The sequence below is a fragment of the Drosophila eugracilis genome, unplaced genomic scaffold (assembly GCF_018153835.1).
Source record: "Drosophila eugracilis isolate 14026-0451.02 unplaced genomic scaffold, ASM1815383v1 contig_1858, whole genome shotgun sequence".
Taxonomy (NCBI): domain Eukaryota; kingdom Metazoa; phylum Arthropoda; class Insecta; order Diptera; family Drosophilidae; genus Drosophila; species Drosophila eugracilis.
The window spans coordinates 508,560-525,296 of record NW_024572708.1 but is presented as its reverse complement, the minus strand read 5'-3'; the positions used below and the strand labels follow the sequence as shown (position 1 = coordinate 525,296).

The following is a 16,737-nucleotide window of genomic DNA, read 5'->3' as shown; positions in this document are numbered from 1 at the left end:
TATTTTGAAGTGGAAAAGAGTTTTTTTTTAATATTTCCGGTGATTACATTTTCTATATTTTCCAAAATTTTAATATATATATAAATCTATTTTACCAGATTTACAAAAAGGTTGCCAGTACGATTAAAAATGATGTATATACTATTTTTCTGACATTCGATAGTGCCGGCCGTATCGATACTATCGATAGGGACCTCAATGTTTTGACAGCCTCATGCTACTGGTCACACTGGCTGAAACGACTCGGGACATCGTTCGCGTGGCTGCTGCGCGCTGTGAAAAGCAAAGAAGCCAAAAAGCAAGGGCAAATCGCATCGCCAGAAGCACAAAACGTTGCTCCATTTAGAAAAAACAACCCAGTGTGCTGTCTTTCCCCGCCGCCGAACTTCTAAAACTTCATAACCCAACAAAAAAAACTTTTGTTTAAATCCAATAAAGAGTGAAGAATAATCTCAAATTTTAACCAAGTGCGGATCAAGAAAAAAAAAGAACTAAAGACCGACACAAAAAAAAAAAAGAAAAGAAAAACGCCGAGCGCCGCAAAATGAGTGGGGATGTGGCTGCCGAGAATGTAAGTGCCCGAAAAAAAATCTTTCCTTTTTATGTAATTTAACGAAGGCCAAACAGGAGGAAAGTGCAAACGTGTTGAATAGGGAGCCTGCCGCAAAGAAAAAAACAGAAAATGAGTACAAAATTCGGAGTACAACGAATAGTTGCAAGTGTACCGCTTGCACTTGGCAGCGCAGTCGACGTCGCTGCCAGCAGAGTGCGTAAAATGCAAGCAAAAAAAACTAGCAGAGAGAAAAAAAGTAGAGGTCTTTTGGTAATTGACGAAAATGGCGACAATGCAAGTGGCAAAAGGCAAAGGAGCGGACAATGGAGAGAGGGGAAAAGCCGAAGCAGACGAAATGTATTTGGCACAGTGTGGCCGCAGCTTAAATACCAAAACTGGTATTTCCGTAGTCATTAAAACTTCTGTTTTTCTTGATTTTCCGGACTTTATTCTAATATAAACTCTTAAATTCATTTTTCTATGATTTTAGGTATCCCTTGCTTTATTTATTTACGTTCAACATCTTGTTTTCATTGTTTTCTTCTTTATCAATTACAAAGACGGTCACACAGACATTTTCACACACAAAAAATCACATGTGTTTGTTGTTTTTGTCGCCCTGTAGCGTTTATGTGTGTAATTGCAAGTGTCCCATTTTGCAATTACATTTATATGTGCTCATACAAATATGTATATATACGTATATATGTTTTTTTTTTATATGCCGTCTGATAAGAAAGATTTGCCACCCCAAAAAAATAACAAAAGTACTTACTAAATAATATGCTGCAACGAGAACAAAAACAACAACCCTGTGTGTGCATGTGTGTGAGTTTAGCCTTGATGCAGCGCCCACGTTTAATAAAAAAAATATTCTACAAAAAGTGTAAAAAAAAACAAGGATTTTCTGTATTCTCCAATTCTTTGTGTGTGCTCCATAGCGTTTTTTTTTTTTTTTTTGTTAACCTATTCCAACCGATTTGGAAACAATTTCCAATTTCCTGTCGCCATCGCTCTCTGTCTTCTTCTTCTTCTGTTAACCCATTGCTGCCCGTTTCAAGTGAATTTTCCTACGCGGCATTTGTTAGGGTTGATTTTCACCACGTGGTGAGCGGATAGACACGAGATAATCGCAAATCATCGCCAGAAATCAAGCAGAAATTGGGGGAGATCTTACAAGAGAATAGTGAAAAAGACGACATGACGGATTCACAGGTTTCTGGCACGGATTTACTCTCACTTTTCTTCTGGTCTATTTAATAACTCCATCTCTCTTTTCTACTCTCTCTTTCTCCGTCTCTTTCTTGCCAGCAGAACATCCACATACAAAATGGTGGCAGCTGTGAGGTGGTTCAATCCAACGGGGTGACCACCAACGGCCATGGGCACCACCATCACCACAGCAGCAGCAGCGGGAGTAGCAGCAGCAAGCATAAATCCTCCAGCAAGGACAAGCACCGTGATAAGGACAGGGAGCATAAGAGTTCCGGATCCTCCAGCTCGTCCAAGGATCACAAGAGTAGCAGCCGGTACGTCGAAAACCCCAAACCCCTAAATACTGTATGTAGTTAGCCCAAGAAGAACAATGTTATGTCATGAGATTTATAGTATTATTTGTATTAACTTGAAAAACAGTATTCGAGACTATGGTAAAATTTGAATAATATTTCCCGATTGTAAATAGTCCGGTTTAAATTCTCAAGAAACACTCATAATATTTCAGATTTGAAGTATTTTATTACATTTCGAGAATCCAAAAATATGTTAACTTCATTTGTAATTGACAGTTTTTCAAACATAAATTGTATACCTGTTCTATATTTATTTATAAAAATCTGTCATATATTTTAAAGAAAATGCTTAATATCTGTACGAAAAAGTCAGCCAAATATAAAATGGGTAAATAAGATAGTATGCAGTTGGATTTAGAATCATAGAAAACGGCAATCAGGCCAGTTTTATTCAATTGTGTACACGGCAATAAGTACCATTTGACCTAATTGTTTCCTTGAGAGGTATAGCTTACAGTGCTTCAAATACATCAGATCAGAATACTACTATGCCGACTGCAAGTATGTTTTGCAGTTCAATTTAATAAATAAATAAACCAACTAATAATCCTTTACATTATCCATTACAGAGACAAGGATCGGCATAAGAGCAGCAGCAGCTCGTCGTCTAAGCATCGGGACAAGGACGGTAGCAGCAACTCGCATCGCAGCAGCTCCTCATCCAGCCACAAAGACAAGGATGGGAGCAGTAGCAGTAGCAAGCACAAGTCCTCGTCATCATCATCGTCCTCCCATCATAAGAGCTCTTCGAAGGACAAAGAGCGACGGGACAAGGACAAAGATCGCAGCAGCAGCTCATCCAGCAGGCACAAGTCTTCTTCGTCCTCGTCTAGCTCCCGTGATAAGGAGCGCAGCAGCAGCAGCAGTCACAAGAGCTCCTCATCATCATCCTCATCGAAGAGTAAACATTCCAGTTCGCGGCATAGCAGCTCGTCATCTTCGAAGGAACCGCCATCCTATGATGGAGTGTTTGTCAAGCCGGAGCCTGTTTCACAGCCGTTGATGCACCCTGTCGATCCCTTCCAAATGCAACAGCTTGGCTATGAAAACGCAGCTGCTATCAATTGTAATGGTAATGGCAACGATGGCGGAATCAACTACAAGAACGGCTACGAAGAATCGATTGTGGACATCAAGAAAGAGGACGAGAGCTTCAACAATCTGTCGCAGGCCAGCTCTTGTGATTACTCCATGTCCCAGTTTCGTGTCGATGAACCGCCGTTCGAGGTGAAGCACGAGCAGAGCTATATTGAAGAGGATAGCACCATGAACGACAATGATCAGGATGATGAGGCCGATGGGGTCGACGAGGAGAATGATGAGGAGGATGTGCCATTGGCCATGCGTAAGCGCAAGCAGGAGGCACCTGATCACGGCGGTATGGATGACGACGACGACGACATTCCGCTGCTGGCGCGTAAAAAGATCAAAAAGGAGCCCAAGGTTAAGACAAAGAAGAAGCGGGTCAAGGAAGAACCTGAAGACGATTATGGCAGTGTCAAGCCCAAAAAGAAAAAGATCAAAAAGGTAGGTTTTATATATTTTGCACTGATGACTCTTACTGATCACTTCTTATTTGGTATTAGGAGGCCGATGTCAAGACCGAGGTCGTATCCCCCACCAAACGCCAGAAGGTCAAGGAGGAGGAAGAGGAGGTGTGGAGATGGTAAGTTTTTAGACTTAACAAGTTATTTTTTATGCCAGGTAGTTGCAATTTAGAAAATTGCAGAAAAAAATGGAATATTCTAGATAAATTCTCGTTAGCAATCTTAAATCTAATATTAAAGAGAGAGGTGGATATCTTAGAGAACTTGCGTTAGAAACTCTATACTATATAGTAATCCGATAATACCCGCACTTCTCAACATTTCTTACATTGATATGCGGGTAAGAAAGCTTTTTTGCAAAGGTTAGCCCAGGTGAAAGGCTTTTGGTTCATCATTAAAAAAACAGGTAACTTGTGTTAAATATTTAATTATATTAGGGGAAAGCTTTGTATTTTAAAAGTGCCGCTTTAAAGCAAACAAAAAGAAAACAACGTGTATTGTGACACGTGTATGTATGTGTGTCTGGCTATGTATTAACATACGTAAATACATGCCATGTGTTTTGCGTGAGAAGTTTGAATGTCACTGACCTACATTTCCGAAAGTCACACACCGTGGCTGCCAAAAGTTTTACACCGCGTGCTTTCCGATGTACGGTGTAGCGCATGTAGGCAGCAAGTGTTGACAGCCACTGTGCCACGACCGCCATTCGCCGCGAAACGCATGCGCCGACGCCCGCCCCAGTCCCCATTCTCCTTCTTTGCCTTCTCATGCTCCAAAAAACAGCTGAGCTCCCCGAAAAATCACACACACATACATACAGTATCACACTTATTTTAAGGTTATGTTCGAACGCCGCTTCTTTGCGTAATGTGATAAAAACTAAAGTATTATAGGCAAACCAATGACATCGGTCGTGTTGCGCCCATTGGCGGCAGTACGTCTATTTGGAAACCGGAGTGTTTGCCTGGTTTTCGGGGAGCAGATCGTGGCTATAGCCACCGTTGCGGGAAAAAAGAGAAGAGTGCGACGAAAGAGCGACCAGGAAGAGCAAATTCGATGGTGCGATTTGATTAGGGTGCTCTACTAAAATAGAGTGGACCAAAAACTATCATTGAAATTTTTGTAGAAAACATAGTTTTAGGATAATATTTTTTATTTAGGTTTTAAAAATGAGTAATCCTACTTTGAGTAGGCATTTAATACAGTTTTATATTCATCACAAAACATATTAAGAAGTATGATTTACTAATGGAAATCTGCGAAAATGATTTGCATTCCAGGTGGGAAGAGGAGAAACGCGAAGATGGCGTCAAATGGTCAACTTTGGAGCATAAGGGACCCGTGTTCGCTCCGCCGTACGAGCGAGTGCCTCGCAATGTCCGGTTCTTCTACGATGGCAAACCGCTTGAACTTTCCGAAGAAACGGAAGAAGCGGCCACCTTCTATGCCAAGATGTTGAATCATGACTACTGCACCAAGGATGTGTTCAACAACAATTTCTTCAAGGACTTCCGCAAGTCTATGACGTCTAAGGAGAAGGAGATTATCAAGGATTTCCGCAAGTGTAACTTCGAGGAGATGTTTAACTACTTCCAGGCAGAGTCCGAGAAGCGCAAGGCGGCCACCAAGGAGGAAAAACTGGTCAAGAAGAACGAGAATGAGGCGCTGATTAAGGAATATGGATTCTGTATGATTGATGGACACAAGGAAAAGATCGGAAACTTCCGTCTCGAACCGCCGGGCCTTTTCCGTGGTCGTGGCGAGCATCCCAAAATGGGCATGATCAAGCGGCGAATCCATGCAAGCGATGTGTCTATCAATTGTGGCAAGGACTCGAAAGTGCCGTCCCCACCGGGCGGATCACGCTGGAAGGAAGTGCGCCACGATAACACTGTCACCTGGCTGGCCTCCTGGATCGAAAACGTACAGGGTCAAGTTAAGTACATTATGCTGAATCCCTCTTCAAAACTGAAGGGTGAGAAGGATCACATTAAGTACGAGACAGCGAGACGCCTGGACAAGGTGATCGATAAGATCCGCGCCACCTATCGCGACGAATGGAAGTCGAAGGAGATGAGGGTTCGGCAGCGGGCGGTGGCATTGTACTTTATCGACAAACTGGCGCTGAGAGCAGGCAACGAAAAGGATGAAGATCAGGCGGATACTGTGGGCTGTTGCTCACTGCGCGTTGAGCACGTCCAGCTGCACAAGGAACTCAATGGGAAGGAAAACGTGGTGGTATTCGATTTTCCCGGTAAGGATTCCATTCGCTACTACAACGAGGTCGAGGTGGAAAAGCGCGTCTTTAAGAACCTCGAACTGTTTATGGAGCACAAAAAGGATGGCGATGACCTCTTCGATCGACTCAACACCCAGGTGCTTAACGAGCATCTCAAAGAACTGATGGAAGGTACGTAGTTAAGCTAGTCTGTATGGTCTTTCCTATACTTATTATTCTAATTTCTAACACAAATAGGTCTTACGGCCAAGGTATTCCGTACGTATAACGCTTCAAAAACCCTACAAAGCCAACTGGATCTTCTCACCGATCCGAGTGCTACGGTGCCGGAAAAGCTGTTGGCCTACAATCGCGCCAATCGTGCCGTGGCCATTCTCTGTAACCATCAGCGTTCCGTGCCCAAAGGCCACGAAAAATCAATGGAGAACCTTAAAGAGAAGATTAAGGCCAAGCGAGATGCCATCGATGATTGCGAATCGGAATATTATGTGAGTACTTCGTATTTTCCTCGACATTTTGCAATAAATTAATCATTTTCAAATTACTTAACAGGATATGAAGAAGGCTGCCAAACGTGGTTCCGTTAAGGAGAAGGTTATTGCCGACAAGAAGGGAAAGCAGCTGGAGCGGCTGAAGGACCAGCTGAAGAAACTAGAATTACAAGAGACTGATAGAGACGAGAATAAGACCATTGCCCTGGGCACATCTAAGCTAAACTATCTCGATCCACGCATATCGGTGGCTTGGTAAGTTTCCTTTATAACATTTTCCAATTGAATCTTAAAGATTATAGTATTTATTAACCAAATTTTAGGTGTAAAAAGCATGGAGTGCCGATCGAGAAGATATTTAACAAAACGCAAAGAACCAAATTTCTGTGGGCCGTGCATATGGCCGATGAGAATTATCGTTTTTAAATGGGTTCTCGTCACAGGCACGCACACAGACACAAAAATAATATAAAAATAGAGAGTAGACAGCGCAGGTTGAAAAACTAGAAACCGCGAAGAACCACACCCACCACAAGGCCGGTTTATAGATTTCAGATTATCTTTACCCAATACTCTATCCAAGAGTTTATGCAATAGTTAGTGCATATGTCCAGCTTTTGGTCGAGGGCATTTTCGTATGATGATGATCCTTCAAAAAGAGTGAGATAGGTGGACCGTTGGTCTGGAATCTGCTTTGTCTGCTGCGTTTGTTTTTTCTGCTTTAAATTGTTTGAGTTCGATTGTTTTTTTAAGTGCGCACTACGCTGAAGTCTAACTTGCGAAATGTGCACAGCAAACACACAAGCGCTCACACTTCTAAATCGATACACATACATATATATATTTATATCAAACACGATATATATATATATGTATATATATTTATAAGAAAAAAAAATTGGTTAAATAGAGAAACACCAAGAGAAGAAGAGAAACCTGTGCAAGACGTCGCCACCAACTAAAAACAAAATATGAACATAATTTTCTATGTTACCGTCTACAAAAGCAACATTTTTTTTTTATCTCTTACATATTTTAATTTTATATATTAACTTAATACATGAGAAAAACTATATTAAAAAAAAAAAGGTGTAAACTATAATAGAAACAAACAAAACGCAAGCAAACGAAAATGATACAATTAAAAGGTTTTTTTTATGTTTACATATAGTTGATTTTTGTTTAGCGAAAAATGTCTTTCACTATTAATTAATTAATTAATTAATTCTACGATTACTACGATTACATATTTAAGTGCTAATTGAACAGAGAAACCATGTAGCCCAACTTTTTAGCATAGCATAATTTATTCAATTCTACTCTGAACCAGCGCAATTTACCGCCTACCGACAGCCCTATACCTTATACAACACCCTCTTCCCCATTTAAAAAAAAAAAAGAAAACGAACAACAATATCTTTTTAGAGGTCGAAGTGGTTTTGTTTTGTACCTTATGATTTTAGTAAAAATTTAAATAAACAAATGCTTAAATCATTTTGCAAACCTTTTATATAGTTTAAGCCCGCATAATAATGATATGATATGACATAATATATACATATATAGACAGGTTTCAAATTCTTATCTGAGATCCAAGCCACACAAAACACAAAAACAAAACGAAAAATCAATTGCAAATACAAATCAATCAATGAACCAAAACCACAGCCAACAAACAGTCGCAGCGAAAAACTCTAATCTAAAAGAATGGAACTTTATACATTAGTAGGATCTATTAGTATGTGCAATTAAGTGAGCTAAAACAAAACCTGTATAAAAAAAAAAAACAATCGAAAGCGTCCATTTGCAACCACTTTTTTGTTCAGCAATCAAAATATATATAGAAATATATATTATAATTAATCAATATGCGTTCTAACGATTTTATTCGATTAAAAATAAACTGCTGAACAAAGAAGTGGATTGAAATTGGATAACAAATAGAAGGAGAGTTAAGAACACCTTTTACCTTTGTCCCTATCATGATTATGATTTATGATTGTGTATGTAGCCGTATTTTTAATCACTCAAAATCGATGCAAATTTCGCCTCACGCCCCCCTCTTAGCATAAATTGCAAAATGCGCATTGCATATAAAGATCGATCTTTATAATTATAAATAGCAACCCAAACACATATGATAATTAGTAATTAAAAACCACAAACATTTATATATATATATATATATAAATATATATATCTGAACGTATGTCGTGGATTCGCGTACGAGAGCGGGACAATGCTTTTAAAAGGCATCAAAAGTTAAATAAACTAATTACGAACCCTTCTTCGCCCCGCCTCCCCCCCACTCACATATAAACTTGGCATATTACAATATTGATATAAGCAAGACAAAAACAAGAAACGAAATGATAAGTAAAACCCACTATTTTAAAACAAAAACAAAATATATGAAAAAAAAAAAAAAAAAAAAAAATAGCGTAAGTTAATGTAATTGTAATGGAATGATGCAAATATACATACAACATATATTTAATTTTAAAATTGAAAACCAAGCATTATTTTTTTGGGTTCTCCTCTGCGATTTTTTATATGTTCGTTGGGATGGACAGGGAAAATTCTATATGGGACAAATTTCATTAAACACAACAACAACTTTTGTATTTGATTAAAAAGAAAAACGGAAAAAACAACCGAAAACCAAGATCATAAAACACTCGTAAAACACCCTGAGACAAAAATTGTTTTATAAATATATATTTAAATAAACTCATTTTTTATATATTTTTATTTTTATTTTTTAGCTTTAAAATATTGCTACGTCTTTCGACAGCAAAGAGTCTGGCTTGTTGCAATTCCTTAGCCCTAACTTTGTTCAGACAAGACGCACCGCTAAAACAAGACGGTTTTATGCAGCTTACAACCAACAGTTTAAGCCCTCATACCCACTTTTTACATTAGTGTACTGCTCTTTTGCTGCGAGTGCTGATTTCATGGCTAAAAAATCAAAATGCAATATTTGTTGCGGTTTTTTAGATCTAGCTTGGCCAAAACAAGACGCACAGCCAAAAGAACGACTGTTTCGTGCTGCTAACGACCAACACTAACCACCCCTATCACTCGTTTTTCGATTTAAAAACTAAGCTGTAGAAAATAGAACAGCTTCTGCTTAGCCCTTCGGCTGACTAAAATTTCGTAAATACTTTAAAGAATATTAATAAAAGCGGCAAAAAACTGTTTTTTTTACATGTAAAATTTACACAAATGTTTTTGTTTTCCATTGCCTATCTTTAGGCGCTGTCGTATTTGAAAAGGGAATTTATCGGCGCAAAGCTTATGCCGCTGATACCAGGCGAACATAATCGATAGCAAGCTTCTGCTGGGCTTCAGAAGTTTTTGTGATCGAGCGTTCTGATTGGCTGACCAATAGGAATTCAGCTTACTGGAAGTTTACAGTTAGTAAAGTTAATCAACAAGTCGATTTCCACCTGCTACTCGTTTCTGTTCGCCTGGTATTTAAAATCATAAAATTAATCAAAACTGGTTAATAATAATTTGATCAACAAAATGCTTTTTCGGCGTCCAATTGGTACATTTTTGATTTCAAATACCAGGCGAACAGAAACCGTAGCAAGCTGCTTCTTTTATTTTCAGCTGCCACCTGTCCACCTTCTGACGATAATGATCTCCTGGTATTTTTTCACTAAATCGTCCAAATTGGTCGCTAAAAAGTCATTTTCCCTCATCAAATTGGCAATTTTGGGAGTTCAGATACCAGGCGAACAGAAACCGCAGCAAGCAGCTTCTGTTTTCTACGAGATTTAACTTTTTCAAGATGGCTGCCACTGGCAGCCATAATTTTTATTGGAAACAACCGTTGCTTTGCTACCAAAACATCAAAATAGAGATGGTTGCCCATCGTTGTTTACCATATCGTATCACGAGTTTGGCACGACAATCACGAAATAATATTAAAGTCCCATGTAATTTATTCGATCGTGCCGAAAACCACTACTCACATGGCCATCCCTAAGTGGAGCTCATATATTCGCCGCCTTTTCAAGATGGTTGCCATTGCAGACCAAAACATAAACAAGAGATGAGCAACCACGTTGTTTTTTGTGTCGTCTCACGAGTTTAGCACGATAATCACGAAATTATATTAAAGTCCCATGCAATTTATTCGATCGTGTCGAAAAACAGTGCTCACGTGGCCATCCCAAATTGGAGCTCATAAACTTGACGATTTCCACCTGCTACTCGATTCTGTTCGCCTGGTATTTTAAAGGCATCCGCTAGCCAAAATTCGTTGAAACTTTGATCGAAAAATCATTTTTTCTCAGTAAAATTGGTCATATTGGGAGTTCAGATACCAGGCAAACAGAAAATGTAGCAAGCAACTATTTTCTGGGAGCCTGTGTTTTTATTTCAAGATGGCTGCCTTTTCAAGATGGTTGCCCTTGGAGGCCAAAACATAAACAAGAGATGAGCAACCACGTTGTTTTCTGAGTCGTCTCACGAGTTTAGCACGAAGGGCATGAAAAAACAATTAAATCCTATGTATTTCATTCGATAGTGTCGAATACCACTGCTCACATGGCCATCCCTAGGTGTCACTCATGTCTGGATGGAAACCGTTAGTCTGGAGCCCAAAACATAAACAAGAGATGAGCAATTACGTTGTTTTTTGTGTAGTCTCACGAGTTTAGCACGATAATTACGAAATAATACTAAGCTCCCATGTAATTTATTCGATCGTGTCGAAAAACAGTGCTCACGTGGCCATCCCAAACTGGAGCTCATAAACTTGACGATTTCCACCTACTAATAGATTCTGTTCCCCTGGTATTTTTAAACCATCAGCTAGCCAAAAGTCGTTGAAATTTTGGTCAGAATAATAAATTTCGCTCAGTAAAATTTGTCTTTTTGGGATTTCAGCTACCAGGCGAGCAGAAACCGCAGCAAGCAACTTCAGTTTTCTGTCTGTAACTACCGAAACTTTAAACCCTTATACTTGCTTTTACTATTATTGTTCTGATGTTTATTGTCAGTGCCGATTTAATGGCCAAAAAATCAAAAATACTGTAATTTAGGTGGCAAAATCGAGGTTTCGTATTTGTTTCTGAAATTGAAATTATTTACATCTAAAAAAGAAATCTTTTGAATATAAAGATAAGTTTTTCCCTATTTAAACAAAGTAATGCTAGCCGTTTTCAAATGAAATCCAAATGATTAACGGTTTTCAAATTTGATATCGATAAAATCAGGGCGTTGCCACCTCGCTTCACATAAATTTGACTTTTGCGCTAACGGAAGAGGAAGACGTCACGAGAAACGACGCGATCATAAAAGAGACTCAAAAAAAATTTAAAATCGTGGAAGATATAAAAAATTAAAGATATTCTGAGATGCTTGGATTGTCGGTGCCAGTGCAGCTCACAAATATGCGAAACAGCGCAGAAGCGGTGGCGTCCATTGCACGTGAAAAGGGATCCCAAAGGGGCCAAGGACAAAAGCAACAGGTGGACAAAGACCTTTCCACCATTATGGATGATCTGCAAACGGATTACGGGGATTACAAGTACACGGTCTACCGATGTGCCAGTAAATTTGTGGCCCTGCAAAAGATATTTCACAGTGGGTTTTGTATAAATTATGATCTTTGAAAAGAAAACCTCTTAAGGATTAACCTCTAAATTGCAGCCGGAAAAATCCCCTACAAGTTGGTTTTAGCTATTTTGGATCGGCATAACTTGAGTGGCGGCCTGGAGCTGATGGTTCCTCCATTTCAATTGACCTCCCTGCTACACGATGTGTACTTTGCATCCGAAAAGCTGGGCCACTTTAACAAGAATGCGGACTATCAACTGGACAGAGTCACTGCTCTACTGGCCAACTTCTTCTGGAATGTTTACGATCCGTAGGTTTCTATTATTAAATTGCTTTTATCGAAATTCTATCTATCGAATTGGTATTTTCCAGGCAACGCAGACATTCCATATCCCTGCTTGAGATCAAGATCACATTTATTCTGCTCTGCAAGCTGTATAGCAGTGACCATTTGGTTGGCGATTTTTTCGGCCTGCTGGCGGATCCCAAGACTCAGATCATCTCCAGATATGCCTTCGAACAGCTCCTGGCCACGTTAAGTAAGTTGCTAAGCTATTTAGGCGAGGCCAAAGCCTATGGCGCCCACAATCTGCCCCTGGCAATGGAGCAGAGCTTTGCTCGCTGTCCACACGGCGTTGGTGGACTTGCTGAACCACAGTTCCACAAACTCTGGACAGGAGCAGGTGTGCAGACAAGGTTCCTAATCTATGGCAATCTCTTGGCATTGGTGAAACGCATCGAGGACACAGAGCACTTAATACACAGCAATTCCTGTGCCGGCTGTCGCAAAGAGCATATTGTGGGCATACGTTTCCGTTGTCAGGTGTGCCGGGATGTATCACTGTGCCTGCCCTGCTTTGCGGTGGGTTTTGCAGGTGGCCGCCACGAGCCGGGGCATCGGATGTGCGAGGTGTTCGTAGAAGATCAGCCACCATTACGTTGGACTCGCCATCTGGCCAAGTTGTGTGGTTGGCTGGTGATCCCCAGGAAGACGCAGGAGGAGGAGCGTCGCGGCTTCTGCAATGCCCAGGAAAGTGGTCATGCCTTGGGTCAAACTGCAGTTACGCCTATTCCTGCGGAGACGCGCAGTGTGCTTAGTCAGTGCCAGGAAAAAGACAAGGACCGCACTGTGATCCTCCAGCAACAGCAGGAACTGTGCTCCTTGACGGGGCTAGCCAGCAAGGCATCCAATAGGCTACAGTCCATTATCGATCGCTTGTTGCTGCAGAATGCGTAAGTTTTTAAAATTTAAATAAACTACCTTACTTACCCCAAAGGTTTCCTTCTATTCTAGAAAACTGGAAACCCAGCTCCAAACAGTGGCAACAGCATCTACATCGGAAATCTCGCAGTTTCTCAGCGCCCATCAAAGTTTTCTACTGCAGATCATTGAGGATATGCGGCAACTTTCGGTAAGATTGATATAATTTAAACTATAAATCCGTGTTAATTTCTTCCACCTATTTTAAGCACTCATCTGTGACAGCTTCACCACCTCAGCCAGCTGTTCAAGTGGCTCCTTTAGCTGCTCCTTTGGTCAGTTCAACATTCCTTAGCTCCAGCACGCCCCAGAGGCAAATTTTCGACATGTATGCACCCGTGGGAGCCAACCTCACACACTCCAGTAAGATGATAACCTATAACACTACCAATAAAGAGTCTCTTAACACTAGTATGTTCTAGTTAATGGCGCTGACCTAAATCGCAGCTATTTGGAGGCCAACAAATCGGATTATTCTCTCAACGATATCAGTTTATGGTTCGATCAGCGTCGTTCGAGTGTACAGCCAGGTCCTGGATCCCTGCCAGCGCCTCTACCTCTGCCAATGCCACTGGGTGCCCTGCTGGAACAGCAGCCTGCGAACGGAGGTGAAGGGCGTGACACCGAAATGGTGAACTTCAAACTGTTGTTGCACAAGGTTAAAGAGATCGTCGAGGATTCTTATAGCGACAATGCCGAACTGTCGGCGGCTACACAAAATCTAGAGAACGTTCTAGACAGCATCATTAAGAGCGAGGAGCAGCAGCGACGCATAAGCACGTGAGGATCAGGATGCTACATCGCCCTTATATCGATTCCACCCAGACCAAGTCCACTTAGCTCTAAGCTGTAAATGTTTAAGATAATTCTGACATAATGAGATCATATTTCATGTATATATATAATACACTTCAGAGTTGATTATGAATCGGATTCTTTAATTTTCCGATTTTTTAAAACGGCTTTAAATCATGCATAAATGCTTTAAGTTTTAGATGTACATTTTTAACAACAATGCAATATTTTAAGTGTTTATATAAAAAGATGATTATACGTAAGATGCATTTTTTATAGAATTTCAAATCGCAATATACTGCTCAAAATGCATCAAATTTTTTACAAAAATTCGTTAGCGGTCAATTTAAAAATTGGAAACGTGGAATTTATTCCTTATTTTGTATCTGATTCTTCAGTATCTAGGAAATTTAACTTACAGGCAAGCACATCGCTGGTGTATTGGTGTTGGTGAAGACGTGTCCATTGCTCCCGGCGCTGCTCCTGACTAGTTGCCTCCTGCTGCAGCTCCTTCCAGACTTTCAGCTCCTCGTTCAGGCTAGCTTCTAATTCAAGGGTCAAATCGTCGAGCGAGTGGCTGAACTCATATTCCTCCAATTCAGTAACATTACAGTTCAACACGAGTAGATCCTGCTTCAGACGATGAAGTAGCAGGCGCAATCGATCTTCCGTTCGGGCATACACATGCCAATGCTTTCTAGGATCATCGCGAAGAATCAGAGCACCACACCACTGTGACATCGACTGGCGGTTATAAAAGATGCGCTGGACAGGATCGGCGGATGACTCAGAAGACTGAAATATTGTGTTGGGAGAAGTATATTCTAACATATCGGGATCGGGATCAGAATCTGTAAAATATCAGGTGTTACCAGAATGACATATAATGAAAGAGAGTTATTTATTATAACCACTTACTAAGATCGTCTTTTTCCTCCTGGGCTTCCATTGACTCAAACTGCAGCTTGGAGACCAGCAGTTCTTCGAATGATGTACAATCCTCAGCCGTCTGGAACTTCACTTTTAGAGAGCACCGTGCCGTTTGCGTCATAATCACGGTCAGAAAATCCTGATGCAGCGTTCCTGGTGAAAAAGTAGGAGCCAATAACTCTGGTTTTTCTAGCAGTTTCTTGACATCCAAGGTAGCCAGGTGTAACTGCCTGGAGGACGCTTGGTTATCCACAGATTCGGCAATCTCATACACAGCAATCAGATGAAGTTCATCGGCTTGGAGGAGATCGACGACACGCAAACGCACCACCATCACGGCAGAACATTCGGGCGGAAGCTGCCGCGCCTTGCCTACTGGTCTCCAATCCAGTCCCCTACTGTGCTGATCCTGACAGGCCCAAAATTGCGCCAGCTGGTCGTAATCCTCGGGCGGTTGGCCATTCGGCTGCAGAGGCAGCTCGTATAGGCTGTGTTCCATGCCAAAGTTATTATGTGGCTCCAAAAGAACCAGCGGATAAAGCTCTTTGACAATGCTCATTCGATGGCTGCCAGTTGCGTTAACTAATAGGACGCCACAGACTAAATAATCATCGCAGATTCGAGTCCATAAACCACCAAGACGCTGGAGCGGCACCTTCTCCTCGAGAAGCAAAGAACGCTGGCCGGGAGTGCCGAAGACCTGGAGGTCCAGGAGAGCGTCTAAGTCCTTCTGTGTCTTCATTTTCTGGCTGGACAGTTCCGCCTGGGCGTTGTTCACCTCTTGTAGTAGGCCCTCAAAATCTTCTAAGGCCAAACATTCAATTTTGGACGTGCTGGGTTCTTCATCCAGCGGCGTCTCTTGGAAGTCATGACACTGTCGCGTGCCATCACCGAATTCCAGCTCCACGACGGCCTGGTAGGGAATGGGACCCTCGATCATATCGAAATGGAGCACATCCTCGTGCTGTGCCACCAGCTCAAAGTTGGCACCGTGGTCCTTAGGTCTACGTAGAACGACGAGCTGTTTCCAGCAGAGGATCAGCAGATAGATGCCTTCCCGCTGCCACACATACCTACCGAATGTTATGCGCATCTCCTTTGGTTCCTCAAGCGTTTCAGAGTCCTCTGTATCAAGGTAGGGACTTATGGGCCCATCGTAGGCCTCTATTTGACTGGCGACCTTCTGCAGTCGCGTGTTCTGCAAATCGATATAGTGCACCAGATCCTTGCGTCGGTATTCGTAGAACTTTAGATTCCTTGACAGCAACAAAGTGTGCTCGAAATGATCCCGAGGACCTCCCACATGGAGATTGACGCAGTAGGCCAGCCGCGACGGCTGCAACAGCAACTCCGGGACATTTTCTTGAACATACGGAATATTCTCAAACATTGCGAAAACCACAAGGCGATTTCAAATTATTATTATAATTATGGCGGGTAGTGCTGGCACCGGCTCGTGGGGCAGGCTATCGGCATAGTAAACGGTATTCCGAATTAAAGAGATAAGCATATTGATTTCAATTTTATGTACATAACCTATTTTTAAATATCCATATTTTAATCCTTACAAAATACACCATATTTCATAAATTAAAAATATTCGTATGTTTTTATAACATGTATTACATGCTTATACAATATTGGTTCATATGATCATTGTATAATATTCGGTAGCTTTATTAATACAACAAAAACTTTTGTAAGCTTTTAATTCCATGGTAAAAATATTAAGTCAAAGTTTACACTAAAGTAATTCATGATTTTTTGAGAATTTCA

General features: G+C 41.0%; 3 protein-coding genes across 6 annotated transcripts; 2 read left to right on the top strand and 1 right to left on the bottom strand.

Moving 5' to 3' along the window:
- The first annotated feature begins 214 nt into the window (after positions 1–214).
- Positions 215–7,898, top strand: LOC108110019 (DNA topoisomerase 1). 4 transcript variants are annotated; one of them, XM_017218861.2, is made up of 8 exons: positions 215–571; positions 1,868–2,082; positions 2,694–3,651; positions 3,711–3,790; positions 4,955–6,084; positions 6,151–6,401; positions 6,466–6,659; positions 6,728–7,898. In XM_017218861.2, the coding sequence occupies exons 1-8, from the start codon at positions 545–547 to the stop codon at positions 6,828–6,830; spliced, it is 2,958 nt and encodes a 985-aa protein (XP_017074350.1). In that variant the 5' UTR covers positions 215–544; the 3' UTR covers positions 6,831–7,898. The 4 variants fall into 4 exon arrangements, with proteins under 4 accessions (XP_017074350.1, XP_017074349.1, XP_017074351.1 ...); XM_017218860.2 differs by having other exon boundaries at positions 215–1,381; XM_017218862.2 differs by lacking the exon at positions 215–571 and adding an exon at positions 1,426–1,768.
- A 3,774-nt stretch (positions 7,899–11,672) lies between these two features.
- LOC108110096 (dystrophin-1) lies at positions 11,673–14,294 on the top strand. The gene is made up of 6 exons (XM_017218991.2): positions 11,673–12,002; positions 12,069–12,285; positions 12,348–13,208; positions 13,270–13,387; positions 13,446–13,599; positions 13,659–14,294. The coding sequence occupies exons 1-6, from the start codon at positions 11,774–11,776 to the stop codon at positions 14,018–14,020; spliced, it is 1,941 nt and encodes a 646-aa protein (XP_017074480.1). The 5' UTR covers positions 11,673–11,773; the 3' UTR covers positions 14,021–14,294.
- On the bottom strand, positions 14,154–16,685 carry LOC108110097. Its single transcript, XM_017218992.1, has 2 exons — positions 14,950–16,685; positions 14,154–14,882 (listed from the first exon to the last, which is right to left on the bottom strand). Exons 1-2 carry the CDS (start codon positions 16,349–16,351, stop codon positions 14,407–14,409), a joined length of 1,878 nt encoding a protein of 625 aa, XP_017074481.1. The 5' UTR covers positions 16,352–16,685; the 3' UTR covers positions 14,154–14,406.
- Between the last annotated feature and the right edge of the window lie 52 nt (positions 16,686–16,737).

What these genes read in the sequence shown, in the direction of transcription:
- LOC108110019 (XM_017218860.2), top strand. Translation starts at nt 1,337, where the DNA reads ATGCTGCAACGAGAACAAAAACAACAACCCTGTGTGTGCATGTGT. An exon ending in GAAGAGGAGGTGTGGAGATG is followed by an intron (nt 3,791 to 4,954) that starts GTAAGTTTTTAG and finishes TTTGCATTCCAG; the next exon opens with GTGGGAAGAGGAGAAACGCG. An exon ending in CCACGCATATCGGTGGCTTG is followed by an intron (nt 6,660 to 6,727) that starts GTAAGTTTCCTT and finishes ACCAAATTTTAG; the next exon opens with GTGTAAAAAGCATGGAGTGC.
- LOC108110096 (XM_017218991.2), top strand. Translation starts at nt 11,774, where the DNA reads ATGCTTGGATTGTCGGTGCCAGTGCAGCTCACAAATATGCGAAACAGC. An exon ending in CCTGCAAAAGATATTTCACA is followed by an intron (nt 12,003 to 12,068) that starts GTGGGTTTTGTA and finishes TCTAAATTGCAG; the next exon opens with CCGGAAAAATCCCCTACAAG. An exon ending in AGGATATGCGGCAACTTTCG is followed by an intron (nt 13,388 to 13,445) that starts GTAAGATTGATA and finishes ACCTATTTTAAG; the next exon opens with CACTCATCTGTGACAGCTTC.
- LOC108110097 (XM_017218992.1), bottom strand. Translation starts at nt 16,351, where the DNA reads ATGTTTGAGAATATTCCGTATGTTCAAGAAAATGTCCCGGAGTTGCTG. An exon ending in GGAGGAAAAAGACGATCTTA is followed by an intron (nt 14,883 to 14,949) that starts GTAAGTGGTTAT and finishes GATATTTTACAG; the next exon opens with ATTCTGATCCCGATCCCGAT.